The sequence below is a fragment of the Stegodyphus dumicola genome, chromosome 10, assembly GCF_044657685.1.
Source record: "Stegodyphus dumicola isolate Sdum_Otavi_A_Nest chromosome 10, ASM4465768v1".
In the NCBI taxonomy this organism is placed as follows: Eukaryota; Metazoa; Arthropoda; class Arachnida; order Araneae; family Eresidae; genus Stegodyphus; species Stegodyphus dumicola.
The window spans coordinates 134,381,267-134,396,815 of record NC_140777.1 but is presented as its reverse complement, the minus strand read 5'-3'; the positions used below and the strand labels follow the sequence as shown (position 1 = coordinate 134,396,815).

General features: G+C 32.0%; 1 protein-coding gene across 7 annotated transcripts in view; it reads left to right on the top strand.

Moving 5' to 3' along the window:
* The window catches only part of LOC118192450 (plasma membrane calcium-transporting ATPase 3-like), a 480,953-nt gene that overhangs the window by 441,157 nt on the left and 24,247 nt on the right, over positions 1–15,549 (top strand). For all 7 annotated transcript variants that reach the window (XR_015043552.1, XR_015043551.1, XM_085825569.1 and 4 more), the window contains exons 15-16: positions 7,558–7,749; positions 12,014–12,227. Coding sequence is in view for 5 of the 7 variants with exons in the window: in XM_085825569.1 (XP_085681695.1) it covers positions 7,558–7,749; positions 12,014–12,227 (406 nt within the window). In the remaining 2 variants the exon portion in view is untranslated. The remainder of the gene's footprint in view (positions 1–7,557; positions 7,750–12,013; positions 12,228–15,549) is intronic.

Below are 15,549 nucleotides of genomic sequence, written 5' to 3'. Positions count from 1 at the left end.
ATAATTATTTATTTTGTATTGAATAATAAAATGCTTATCTGAATCATTATCAATGATTTCTCGCAAGAGATATTTAAATCCTTATGAATTATTTGCTGACACATTACAAATCTGAAATTAGTGCGCTGATTCATATGTTGATTGCACAAAAGCAAGTGAAACGAAAGTACGCTTTATAAAAAATGTGATGTGTACGCCACATGACTTCCTTGTATTGGAATATTAAATTATACGCACTTTTTCTTACATTTCATTTAAACTTATTGGATTGAATTAAATCTACTTCGCTGACAGCGCATAAATCACAATAGAATAAATGCATTTTTTTAAAATTCACTCTAGTATTTGTTTACCATAGTGACACTCTGGCGCTAGATTCACTTAACAGTATTAATAATTATATAACAGTTAACTTATATAATAATTATATAACGGAAACTAAGTTAAATGTTATATAATCCAATAATTATGTAACAGTTAACTTATATATTTCGTTCACATTATAACTCATAACGCACAAAATTTATATGATTTAAAGAATAGAATTATCTAATCGTTGCCACGTGTTCTATTCAAATACTATAATAAAGCTAGAATGATGTATAAAAGAAATTAAGCAAACAAAACAAAAAAGAAACACTTTTTCACAGACGATTGAGTATTTCTCATTTAATTAATTCAGTTCTCACTTCGCGAGAAAGCAAAAATACATAAAAACTCAAAATATCTCTATTAAAAATTACGAAGTAAATCTTAAACACTTATTTCCTCGAAAAAAATTCCAGAAAGAATTAAGCATGATTTAATTGGCAATAATAAATGAATGCGTTATCTTTGCTGTTGAGAAGCTAAGTTTCTCTAGATTGGCAACAAATCCACTAGTCTCCTGTTTCAAATGTAAACATCAATGGCCGCCATTAAAAAAAGGCTTAGCTGCACTTAGACAACTTTAAAATTGTTGATAATTCTAAAAATATTGCACACAGATTTACTAAAGGCATAAAACCCTTAACCGGAAGATAAAAACAACATAATACAATCATTTTTAAAGCAAAAAATGTACAATTTACAAACACATAAGAGTAAAGAAATTGAGATCACTGAGCCGGGTAACAGAGTGGATACATATATAAATATATTTATATACGTTTGGTGCGGCCGATTCCAACCAAAATACGAGGTGCACATCTACATGTTATAGCAGGCCTATATACAAAATTTCAACGTTCTGAGGCTACTCGTTTTTGAGTTATGCGAGATACGTACATACGTTCGTACAGACGCCACGAAAAACTCTCTTCAGAATTAATTTTAAAGCAGTTTTATAATTTTTTGAAGGAAAAGAGTATTTTATTCTGTCCTTACGTACAGATATCGCGCAAAAACATCGTTAAATTGCATTCGATATCGGTCAAAATGGATATTTTCGTTGAAATATGCTGCCTGACACTTTTCGCGATTACAATACTTCCTTTTTACTTCGTACAAGGAAGTAAAAAGAATGGTTATGGTTGATTTTTGTTCCGATTTTGGAATCTTTAAATTTTATAGTACTTATATTTTAATGCAGCATAAAACAATTAATTTTTCTTTTTTATTCGATATCACAGTATTTGTTGAAAGGAGTTGCTAATTTAATTATTTATTTTGTAATGAATAATAAAGTGTAAATTTCATTTTCATATTTATCTGAATCATTGAAAATGGTTCCTCTCAAAAGATATTTAAATCCTTATGAATTATTTCCTGACACATTACGAATCTGAAATTAGTGCGCTAATTCATATGTTGATTGCACAAAAACAAGTGAAACGAAAGAATACTTGAAAAGAAAGAATGCTTATGGTTGATTTTTCTCCCGATTTTGAAATCTAAATTTTATTGTAGTAATAAATATTACTTTTATTTTAATGTAATTAAAAATAATATTATTTTTATTAAATATTATTTTTATTTTAATGTAGCACAAAACAATTAATTTTCTTCCTTTATTCAATATTATAATATTTGTTGTAATATCCTTACAATATTTACAACATTATAATATTTATTATAATGTTATATTTTGCTTCCAATATTTGTTATAATGTTATATTTTGTATTATTTTTTCGAAAACCTTTTTATCTCCAAATAGTAAATATGTCAGTGTAATAGATTAACTAGAAAAAGCAGTTATTTATTAAAATCGTCTGGATTAGAACATAAAAGAATCAATAAGGCGGGCCTGTGCTAGAAATTCGTAAATCTCTCTAAAATGGTAGCCTACGAAAACTCTAATTAAAGCATTGTAAAACCTATTTAAGACGTGAATCCTTAACACAGAAATAACAGCAGTTTTAGTTTTAGATCATATAACTGCTCTGTTTGTTATTGCGAGAATCGTTTCGTCTCAACTTTAGCTGAATATACAGTATGCATATTTCTGTCATTAAATTTCATTCCCTAATAACTTCTTTCAATTTCCATAATTTAATGTTATACTTTGATAAATGCGGTTACTTATTTTACTAACTTTTATAGCATTTCAAGTCATATTAAATAAATATAAAACTATTAGATAGTTTTCCTTACCATTACTTTATTTACGAATTCTTTAATTCGTAACCACTGATGCATAAACTGCTAATACGTTTTAGTGAAAATTTGCTCTAACTTTGTGTCAGCTTCTGGGCATTTCAGACCTTAACAAGAAAATACTTTTTATTCTTCAGTTTTCGAAATTTTCAAAAACATTCTTCAGTTCAATTTTCAAAAGTTCTGCAGTACGTATATTTAAAAGCAGTGTACGAAGCAAAGCGCAAATGGATCCAAGTGTAAGCCATTCTTTAAACAAAAGTTCTAATTAGCCTCAGAATTTCTTTTTTCACGACTGTCTGCTCTATTCTTTCAGATCTACATTCAGAACTGAATCATCCTGTCAATATAGCTTCGGCTAGATTATTGTTAAAGAATGAAGGGCGTACGTCTTTCTGTAAGGGCAGTAGCCGCCCTGTTTGCTATAGTAGTTTGTGATGCTAGTTGCCGTATCACTGGCCCCAGTTTCGAAACCCGGGAAGGGATGGATTTTTGCAAGTGTATAATGCTTGTGAGGCAGGACAGCGCTTAAAATAATGAAGAGCCGAAATCCCTCTGGAGTGATTTGTTGGTATGATAAAAAGGGTCGGACATCCTCGGATCCGTCCTCCCTGGTATGTTTTCTCTATCAAAATTGCAGTGCAGCTGCAAAGCTACGACGGTGGGAATATACCTTTGCGAACAATTGTGAACTTCTGATGTCGAACGCACTTCATGTGTCTGTAATGGCAACAGTGATCTTGAAGTTCGGCTGCGGATGTAGCAAGAGTCGCGTATGAGCCAATAAAGATCTGTAATATTGATAATATGATATAATGATATGCAATCCTAATCACAATTCCATTGTCACAGGCTATGCATTTGGCATAGGAATAAGTTCCGGGCAAGAAAAGGTCTGTGCTGTCTTACGGCCCCATTAATGACTGGTTCGGATCCCATCGTCCCACTGGATGATGAATGGGTCTAGCGCTTCGACATAAAATTAAAAAATTAACTTAAAAAATAAGAATAAACCGCATAAACGTTATCTAAACAATACACGTGCATATATATTGTTTGTTTGCTGTGATTCATTAACGTGATAGAATCTTTTAAAACTCCCTATGTTAGGCAACAGGATCCTTACTAAGACGCACAGTTAGCAAGTACATCTTGTTGAAAAGTTTTTTACAGGTGGCTCCGGCATGGTGCTTTCAAGTTGTGAAAGTTACAGAAGACAGCAGGTGGCTCTAACGATCTGTTAGAAATCACTGGAGTTAGACTAAGAAATTCTGCTTTTTCAGCTTTCTAGCCAGACTCGTTCTTTCATAGACTGGAACATTTTCCAATTGCCCAGATTTGCCATCGAAAGACAAGCCTTTATCAACCTCAGAGTTGTAAACCTCAGAGTCTAATTTTTCTCAATAGTCAGCTTTGATTTTGTAAAAAAATAAATGTTCAAATTGTACTTGTAATGTGGTAGAACATTACCAGTAACCCATACAAGTTAATCAGATTGTAAGTCATCAAATCATCCAAAAATAAATAAATAATGGCAATCTCTCTTTTTTCCCCTATTCATTAAATTTTTTGAAATTCACAACAAAACAGAGAACGCGTAGGAAACTATAATATTCTTCCTTCTCAACATTAAATTATCCCATAAGTATTTATTAATCATAAAGAATTTTCGCCATAAAGCAATTCTTTCCAGAACACAATCTTGATTTGCTCAATTATTTCAAAAATCTCAAATAGCATAATAATGAACTTCCAATTTTTCATATAATATTTTTCTTTAGTAATTCTGTGAAGTCTAATGAAGTATTGTTAATGCATGATGCATATATGATTATCTGATACGTTACGATGGATGTCATTAGAAATTCTAAAAGAGGTAAAAGCAATTACTGAAAAAAAAATTAAATTATTCTGAGTAAATTTGATTAATGCTGGTAACTTGCTCTTTTCTAAACGACAAGTTTAATTGCCCTGTTGTCATTTTACATTTTAACTACTAATGTAATGAGTTTTAAAATTATGGGATTTTTGGTTAAGTATGAATTTAAAACTAGTCTTTTGATTTAATTTTCGTCAATTTTTTTAATAGTATCTATTACACTCTATGAAATAAATGATTAAGTAAGGATCACTTTCCTTTTTAGTGCTTGCTTTCCAACGAATATTGCAAATGGGGTTTTTAGAAATGAAAATGGATTTTTTCACGATAGTGACCAGTTTACCATGAGAAACTGTCACTTTTCAATGGTTGCGCGTTAATGGATTGTTTCAATTCTTGCATGTTAGTGGGCAGCTTTCTTGAAAGATTACTTATCATGCTTTCCTTCATTTATGTGATTCTAGGTGATTAATATTCAGCATACAAAGAAGAGTAGCTGGTTAGCAAACTTTTCATCTCAACAACTTAAAACGAAAACTATCTTAAAATAAATGTCTGTTGTTCTTCACTTTTGAAAATCTTTTTATGAAATAAATCTCACCTTAATGAATTAACGAAATGTATGTGGTTATAAGACTCCTTCGTTCAAATCTCGCAAAATATTGTAAGAATTTATATTTATTTTAGTTAACAAGTTTAATTTTAAGCTTTCCTATAAGCTTTCATTCCCCTAATTATCAATGCCAGAATATTTAAATTTGGTAGCACGCGTGAAGGAATGCAAATTCTACCAAAGTTTAAATACTGAGTTCAAAATGGAAAATTAGAGAGTTAGTCTATTGCCGTCACCTCTGTAGCGTGAGCTTCTATTTCTGCATTTATTGCTGGTTTGCGTGGCATAACAGCATTTACTTTGCTGCCACTAGTTTTCGACGCGAGTTTAGAAACAGGATTATCTGAACCCTGTCGCGTAATTTCTACGACTTATTAAAATCTTTGAATTTTTATTTCTTGTGATTTGAGTTACCGCCCAAGTGAGGCGTAGTGTGTTAGCGTCAACTCGACGCATTGTAAATTTTAAACAGTTTAATAAAGGGAACTTTTAACTCTTCTCCTGTGTAATTCCTACACGCACGTACTACAAGTACAGTTGTCACTTAGAAGATAAGCAAGTAGAGCTTACAGTATAACAAATGACAGATAAATTCTGGAAAAAGCAATTTTAGTCTACCACAAGGATAAAGATTAATCAAGTTTTCAATACTGATTTATGTTATCAATCATGTTATTTCTCTCATAAATGGCTGTCATTATCTAGATATCATTTTTCACTCAAAACCTTGTTCACTTATAAAGAAAAAGTTTTATAAAATAAGCTTTTATTTAATACTCATAAAATAATTAATGAAATAAAAGGAGAACACTAATTTACCGTATAGATGGATGGGAACAATAGATTAAACCATTCTCTTTCCAAAACTCATCTACAATTTTACATGAATAATAAAACATGAAACCTCTTTGATAAAATTATAAATATAATGACTTATACTTTTACAATACAGTTCAATTAAAAATTTGTTTGTTTGAGATTAATAGTTTGTGCAGTTCTGATTCGCTTCGATTAGTGAAAAATTCGATGATTCGATGAAAATTTTTATGATATAAATAATAGCCTTTTTATTGATTGCATAGACAAAATGTTACCCCAGTGGTACAGAATATTTTTTATGAATATGTCTTTTTCTTTTAATTTTGTCATTAATATACCCTTACCGTATATAATACGTCTTCTGTTCTGCTGATTAAAATAGTTTTGCCTCTGCGCTTTTATTTCGGAATGATTTACGAATTACATAAAAATAAAAGTTACTTAAAAGTTCACAGAAAAGGCTTATCACATGAATGGAACTTGCATTACTTTTAATTTGGCTGTTAGATGGCATCTGCGTATTTTCTTTAGAAGCAAAGTCTAATTTAATAACATATAGAATAGTGCAATTCGTATTATAGAAAAAAAAAGAGAAGACGTTTTTGACTAGCACCATGTTGCATCTGAGTAAAGTGAACCTGAGCAAAGAAACTCGAACTTCTTTGAACAGAGCAGATCCTATCATAACACAACAACGGAATTTTTGTCCTCTAAGACAAATTTCCTTCAGCAATCTCCGACTAAGGCACCTCTTCCATTTAGACAAATATCCCAAGCGTGCGTTTCCATAATTTAAATAATCCAGTTTAATTCAATCTTATCCTCTGACGCTTTTCTCTCTTACTAAGATAGACGCCCACCAGCGGCTGAGCGGTAAAGTCGCTGAACACTGGTAGTTCGGTCCGAAGTTCGAATCCCGCTAACGGGCTGGCTGCTTGGGTGTTTTCGTCGTTTTCCCCATGTGTAACGTGTATACTAGCCAGTTTGCCTTAAAAAATCCTCCACGAAGGCATTCCTCCACTTAGGCAGATAGCCCTCGAGGCTTTGTCGTAATTAAATAACCTAACCTAACCTAACCTTATTAAGGTAGGCTCCTCAGTGGCTGAATAGAATAAGACCCCTGAACAGTAGAAATTTGAAACGGTTCAATTCCAGGCGAACGGGCTGGCTGCATTGGCGTTTTTCTGGTTTTCTCCATTGGTAACGTGTATACGAACCTTAGAAAGTCTTCCACGAACGTATTCCTCCTTTTCGAAGACAGCCCTATTGTATTGTCCTTTTCCATAATAAACTAAACGAAACCAAAATCGTTTCACATAACAGAAGCACTATGCAGCCACCATCTTAGCATGGATCTGAGCCAATAACTACTAGTTTTCTACTGTCTTAACCATTTGGCTTCTGGTGAGGTCCCGCAGACACAGAGAGAGCATTTTTCTCAGTCAGAAAGTGTTAAATCTATTGAGTGATAAAAGAAATTTATTTGGTTATTATACTTTTTATCTTCTTTGTTGTATGATGAAGTGTATGACAATTCTTAAATCATGCATACTTATGAAATTATATCATACTTTACATGGAAAGCTCTTGAAAAAGTTGTTAATTAATTTTTTGATTGTAGCTTATTTGTATACTGGAACTTGAGAATTAGAAATATACGCAATTTTTTAGGGTATTGCGGGGACAGATGTAGCAAAAGAGGCTTCCGACATCATCTTAACAGATGATAATTTCACAAGCATCGTTAAAGCTGTTATGTGGGGACGAAATGTATATGACAGCATCGCCAAGTTCCTTCAGTTCCAGCTGACAGTCAACGTCGTGGCAGTCATAGTGGCCTTCGTTGGAGCATGCGCAATCGAAGTAAGAAATGATTCAATTTACGTCCTGTTTTTAAGAGGCATAGTAAGAATATGCCGAAAAATTCGAAATCCTTCTTTAATATAATATAATATTAATTTAATAAGTAACAGTATGCGGAAATTTGATGCTTATTAAATCTTCTGGTTTTTACTCATATTAAAAAATTTGCCTAATGTTAATGAAAGCTTTCATCTTGCATGGGATTTATTATATGTATTATCACTGTTGTCTTCATTGAGTTTTGCTTAAAAAAATAAAGTAAATAAAATAAAAGGAAAGAAGTTTAGCAGATGCTAATTCTGATGTTCACCCACTAAGTCCGGTTGAGTACTGAGTTCAAAAGAGAGAAAAGCATGTAAATTTTAATTAAATAGACACAACAGTAGACAAGTGAAGAAATAATACAAGAAAACAAAACATCAGAAACGATAAAAAGAAAGCAGAATTAAAATATCGCAACTTAGGATAATCTTTAAATAGAAAAGCAACAAAATTAAGTCTAACTGTCGAAGATTTGCCGCATTTTGCATAGAAAAATTCATATATCTAAAATGTCAGATATAACAGTCAGATATTTATGTAAAACTAAATGAAATAAGGTTACTATTCCGTTTTGAGGACCGTAAAAAACTGAAACGAAAATGCATGCGCAAAAGCGCCAAGTCTAACAAACGCGCCCATTTAACAGCGAGCCAAATCTAGCGTACGCGCTGATTTCAAATTGCGTAAGTTTAGATAGTTCTGTATTTTTTAAGACGCCAATGAAATACTAATTTTATTTTTAAATCCTTTTTTGATTTTAAATCCTTTTTTAATAGCCTATGGATTTAACAATTTGGGTATTGCCCATGACGAAAAGTCTGCAATCCATGTACACATCCACCTATTTTCACTTTAAAAAAAATCCCAGAATTGCATAAATATGGCACTGCGCACACCCTTGACTTTATCTATGTACAGGTCGGCCTATTTTTGCTTAAAAAATTAAAAAAAATTGACAAAAATTCAATTGTTTTTTACCCTTATAAAAAAAAAGCGCCAAACAAATAAGTGGGCGATTCTGCACGTTACCGAGAATTTTTTTCAAAGAAAAGGCATCATTCATTATAGAAAATTATGTTTGAACAACCAACGAGATGAAATTATGCTTTAGCGATAACTCGGTAGCGAAATAGCGATGCAAGAATCCATTCAGTTATGTTTAGCTTTTTTTATATATAAGTTATAATAATGATTTGAAATAGTTATTTACTCTTATGCTTCCTTTCAGTCATGATTAGCCTTTTTATATTAATTATAATAATAAAAATGTATTATATGAAATTAGCCCTTCATCTAAATTAAAACAATAATCTTTAGATAGTTATTTACTATTATACTTCCTTTCTTGTTTTAGGGTTGCCGCAATTATTTTTGGCGGCACTGGCATCAACAATAGTTTGGCGATTTTTTACGGTCCTCAAAACGAAATAGTACCAAAATAAGAAAAAGAAAAATGGCATTTTTAAAAGCTTCAAAGAGTTGATTTTTTCCAAACATTTTGCTAAAATGACTTAGGGCACGAATAATAAAAATATGTGTGTTGAAAATAATGTAAAAAAATCATTGATCCACATAGCGCACAAACTCACTTTTAATTCTTTTAATTTATTAATTAACATAATGCATTCAAAAAATGAAACATATAAGGAAAATGGAAGGGCAACTTAATATTGATTTATTATTTAATCTTGTTTAAATCAGAAGTAGAAAGAAATTCTTAAAAGACATCTTCAGTCACGATATTCATAGCATTAGGCACTGGGATGATGAATTACACCTTTCTGTAATTTTCAAAGAAGATTTAGTGCTGACCTACGAATTCTCTAGGTTGCAAGAAGAAAATTTTAAATTCTTCAAATAGAGAAATTTCTAAAATATTTTATAGTTAAGTCTATACCTAATTTATCGGAGTTATGGAAAGAAGAATTTCTCCATTTTACGAGAAGTTTTTAAAACTGCTGATTGAAGTAAGATTGAGTTGCTGAAGAAGTAAGTGACATCTGCAATACGAGCTAATGCTATTAATGGGTAAATTATATGCTAAAATTTTTAATAAAAAATACAATACTTCTCTTTACATGTCTTTACATACATTACCTGTAACTTATTGATCTACTTTAAATATTGTTTTAAGATATATTTTCTTAAGAGAGGGATGGGTTTATCCGAAAGAAACCTATCAGTTCTAAAGGTTCCGTGAGTCGACAAAGTTTAACGACCAGTGATGTACAGCATATATTTCATCCATTACATTTGTATTTAAGTATTAAATAATGTTATACTAACGAAAGTACAATTTTTTATAAGAACGGTTTAATTATTTTTCCTTTATTTCTTATCGAAAAAGTTCGTCTGATATACGTCCAGTTTGGTATAAGTCAAAGGAGCTGGAACTAATTATTAACGTATGTCGAACTACCTCTATATATTGTATATATTGCTCCTAATCCCATAATGAAAGTAAATTCTCACATACTATGACTCCCACTTAGTCACGCCTTAACTGCGCCTGTTAATTATTACTGAGCTCTTGCGTTGCTGGTCTTCCTATCCTTTATCCGTCTTTGCTCCTCCTTACGGCGGATATTATATGAAGATAGTCTTATGTTATGGCGCCCATCTGGCATAAATTTGATTGAGCCAGATAAACTACTGATCTCAGTGGTATTCTGGCGATATGTTATCAGTCAGTCAGTCAATGAAAGTAAATGGTCTTTTCACTTTCAAAATGATTGCATCAAGTTTCGTAAAACTGGGATTTTAGTATGTTAGGTTTAATATCTTACTAAAATAAATAAATATTTTTTATTGAATATTATATTTTTGAATCACTTTAAATAGTCACATCATACTAAATAATAAAAAAATTAATTAAATAAATAAAATTTTAAAGCTGTAAGGTATTTCTCCTGCCTTCCTAACGTGCCTTCGTGGTGTAGTGGTTCTGCACGCTGGGCCGGTATTCCAGAGGTCCGTGGTTCAATTCCCGGCGAAGACGTTTGCTAATTTTTCATCTCTCCGGCTTTTCCAGTTAATTCTAATGTCTCTACAAAGTTTTCAGATTTTATATTAAGCCCAAACGGTCGGTTCCCCCCCCCCATTTATAAACACATACACGTTTCGAGAGCATGGGCTTTCGCATCTTAAAATACAGATATTTATAAAAAATTATTAATAACCTTTTATTTAGAAAATATATGATTTAATTGATTAAGTTTCAAAGCGGAATTTGATGTTAGAAATTTTATAACGTTACGGAATATTTTACTGCAAAGGCTACTGTTATGTGTTGTAACAAGTCAACAAGTCGCGTGCGCTTTCACTTTTTATTATTCAGTGGCAACAGTGAAACAATGTTTTGTTGACGCCCAAACTATTCTCCAGATGTCCAAACTATTACCTGTAACTTGTCTTACAAGAGATTCAAACGTAGTCACCCAGAAGTAAATAGTATAAGGAATGAGGAAGACCCTCGTAACCCGTAAGGGTTGCCATCTCCACAGGTTGTAATCATCAACGAGGGGGGGATGTAAAAAGTCAAGAAATCGCGTGCGTTTTGACTTTTTTAGGATTCAGCGGCAACAGTGAAATATTTTATAAAGCACTGCATACTAATTGTAGGAAAGTAATCAGTTTGAGTTATGTGATTATTAATGTTGCTGCAATTCTTGGTATAACAGCTTAAACATTTATTGAAAATAAATTGTAACAAATTTGTTGGCAAACGGTTACTCTGTACCGAAAAACTTAACATATCGCTTTAGAGATAAGTGCTCTAACGTGTAAATATTTATAAAAATTATCTCTCATATACTATATTAAATAATTTCAGCTTTATGAATTATAAATTATATCATTTTCATAACTGAGAGATAAAATAAAGATATAAATTACTGAGATATACATTATGTTGCTTCTAAATCCTTCTGATTTTAGGAGATGAACGCCTTGGTGATTAACATAACAAAATGTGACGATAAGTGACACGAATAATGGGAAAGCCTAAGCTAAAGACATTTTTAAATGACAATAGTCACCGACATTCCTTATAAATGTTAATGAAAAAGTAAGATATACTCAATGTAAAAACTGCAACACTTAGTACGTAGACGTGTTCTGAGAGTACGTCTTTGAATTTCTAGTTAACCAAGGATTAGAAATGAGTGAAAAAATGTGTCTTGTATACATCTGTATAATTCTGCGAACCTGATTTTTTTTTCAGGACAGTCCTTTGAAAGCAGTGCAAATGCTCTGGGTAAATCTAATCATGGACACTTTAGCTTCTCTGGCCTTGGCAACAGAGATGCCAACCCCCCAACTGTTGTTGAGGAAGCCTTACGGCAGGACAAAACCTCTCATCTCCAGGACCATGATGAAAAACATTCTTGGACATGCCATTTATCAGCTGACAGTCATCTTCACTTTACTTTTCATCGGTATGATTTTCAGCTTCCATATATAAAACTGAAAGTAAAAATACGAAAGAATTCATTTTAGTTTGTATTTTGTCCTTCTTTAGAAATGATCATTACATTTTTATTACATACGATCATTTATTTACTGTAGTAAAATTATACTAATTTTTAGAATTTTGTCAGCAAGGTCATTTCATCTGAATAAATCATATATACAGGCTATCCTATCAAAACCACCCAAACTCTGCACAGCCAGATTCCTGACTTGGACTATATAAAAAACGGCCACAGAAATTGTACCTGTACCACCCATAGTTTTCGAGATAAATGCGAAAGAAACGTCACATCGCCTACGGTTCATATCCGTTATATACTCTATAGCTCCCGCAGAATATATCTCCACCGCATTTCAGCGCTCCTGTACGGGATTGGCTAGATGTGAAATATGCTGACCGCTGGATTGAACGTGGGGGGTTCGGTTTTAGACTGTCACGATCGCCAAATCTGGACAACTTTGGATTTCTTCCTATGGAGCCATGTGAAGAAATTGGTCTATCAAGATATAGTTACTACAGAAAGTGACGTAGTTGCTGGTCTTCATGCTGCTTGTACTTTGTTGGACACCATACTGCTACAATGTGAACAGTCAGCCACTCCACGACGTGAACGTGAGTGATTTGATATGCGCTACGGACATTTTGAACGGGTCCGTGACACTTAGCCGACTGGACACTTAACCGACACCAGTTAGATTAGCCGACACGGACACTTAGCCGACAAGGACACTTAACCGACAGGACATTTAGCCGACACGGACACTTAGCCGACAAGGACACTTAACCGACAGGACATTTAGCCGACACGAACAGTTAGCCGACAGGACATTTAGCCGACAAGGACATTTAGCCGACACGGACAGTTAGCCGACAGGACATTTGGCCGACACAGAGAGTTAGCCGTCAGGACATTTAGAGCTACGGGACACTTACCTGTCAAGACATTTAGTCAACAAGTTACTAAGCCGACTGTGACGTTTAACTCACACGTACCCAAAAATTATTTAAACTATGAATTACAAAATTTCTCGACTACTCCATGAGTTCAATATATAAGTCATTGTTTCACCTATCAGTAAAATTCATTTTTCGATTCTTAAAGATCTCATATTGTGCTATTAATTATTGTGTTAATTTAGCATTGTTTGATATGTATCGTGCTGTTTGGTGTACATTGGCCAAATTGAAAAAGCGCTGAAATTTCTCGAAAATGAATAAAACAAAACCTTAAAGAATATTTTACTTCTAAATTAAACATTATGCACTAGTTTAGGGCTATAAACATTTACCTAAGTAAGTATTTTAAGCGAGAGGCGTGGTCAATAAAATGTTACAGAATTTTTATCTCAAGAATCATGAACTGCAAATTATAGAGGTCACAAATAGTAATTTATACCTTTGCTTGTCTTAAAAAATTCACTTTTTTTAATTGTTTTTAATAACAAAATAAAATAGCTTTGCTAAACTAACCCTCACCACTATATGTTTCCATAAAAAGTATAATTCAAGAATAAAAATAATTTTTATTGCATTATTCAGATTTTTCATGACAGGGAAAGGAAATTTCATTAGTGGAAGGAGCCAAATGATTTTGTAAGGGAAAAAATGTAACATGATGTGATGTGTAAAATAGTAATGAAACGTAAAGGTATTAAAAATTTGAAAGCATTTGGAAGAGCGAGATTGGAAAATTAATATCATTAAGTAAACAAGAAAAATTATTAATGATGTGAAAGTGTTAAAAAGAACCCAGTTGATTAAATGAAGAAGCTTTATGGATAATTTTTGAAGCTCTCACATTAAAATGTAATTTAGTGACCGCCGTACTTAGCTAAAAAAATTCTTTTTTTCTTTCGAAATTTCATTCATTTTCATCCCTGACGAGAAATTTCAGCGCTTTATCAATTTCGCCAATATACACCAAACAGCACGATACATAGTACATACATAGACCTTATAAGAGATAGACTAACCCAGTGGGCGGAGCGTGCATCGCCCACATGTCCGCAAGAAAGAGTAGGGACGATCTGGCTTACGGAAACCTATGGCGTTTGTATCACATAACTGTTTTTAATTATTAAATGTGATACGTTGTATAAGTGATGAAAGTCACAGTTTTTGCAAACAAGATTTAATATATCTCATTAAAGTATTTTTTATTGCATTTTGCGCATTTTTTCAAGCGTAATTCTTGTATAAATTTCTTTACTTAAACGGTAAAAATTCTAAACGCAAAACTTATGAACTTATTTTTGTGTACAAATAAAGGAAAATTAAATAATACTGATAGCATATGATGCTTTGAAACAAATAAGGTAAAATTAAACAAGATCTGATAATTTTCTTTGATTTTATGAGTATTTTCAGGCAGTAGTTTTTAAAATTATTATAACATAACAAGACGATCATTTATTTGATTATATGATCATTAATTATTAACATTAAAAGATGATTATTTATTTTAGTAATTCATAAAATTCGGAGCATAAACTTTTTTGAGTGTAATGAGGAAAAAAAAAGATAAACTCTGGAAGCACTCAGCAATATAATTTTATATTACGCCCAAAGGAGCGTTTTTGTAACGTTTTGCGTGTTACCTTTATTTATTAAACATCATATTCTTCGCAAGTAAACCACATAAAATTCAATTCAAGAACAATATCACAAAATATTTGAAAATGACATATCTTTAGAATTTCCGCGTTGGAGATAAAAATGTTATTGTCTGTACAGGGTTGCCATTGCTCGCTTTGAACTCGTTGAATTTGTTAATCAAAACTTCGTTTAAGTTACAAAATATGAAATGGATTAAAACAAATTCGAAATTAGGCGGTGCAGGTGCCCCATGTTCGGGTGGAGGATTACATTATTCAAAATTTTATGGTTCTAAATTCTGTTGTTTTTTTCACAGTGCGAGAGAAACATACATGCATTCATGCAGATTCTTCATTATTTAATTTCTTTAAATATAATACAGGGCGATAATATTTGGTGGCAACAGTTTGCAAAGTGAAACGGACATTTATAGTGAAACAAAGCAAAATGCCGTTTCGAAACTAATAGCTTTTCTGAGCTGCCGCCTCTTTGGGCTAATAAAATAAATTAACAATATATAAGAAAATTTATGCAGAACTAGAAATAAATTTAAAAAATAATCACTATAAAATACTAGCACAATTAATTAATTATTACAGTTAAATACAATTTTTAACATTATAATAAATGCATAAAAGTTATTAAAGTGTTAAAAGTGTTAATCACTATGATGTATCATGAAATATTATTGA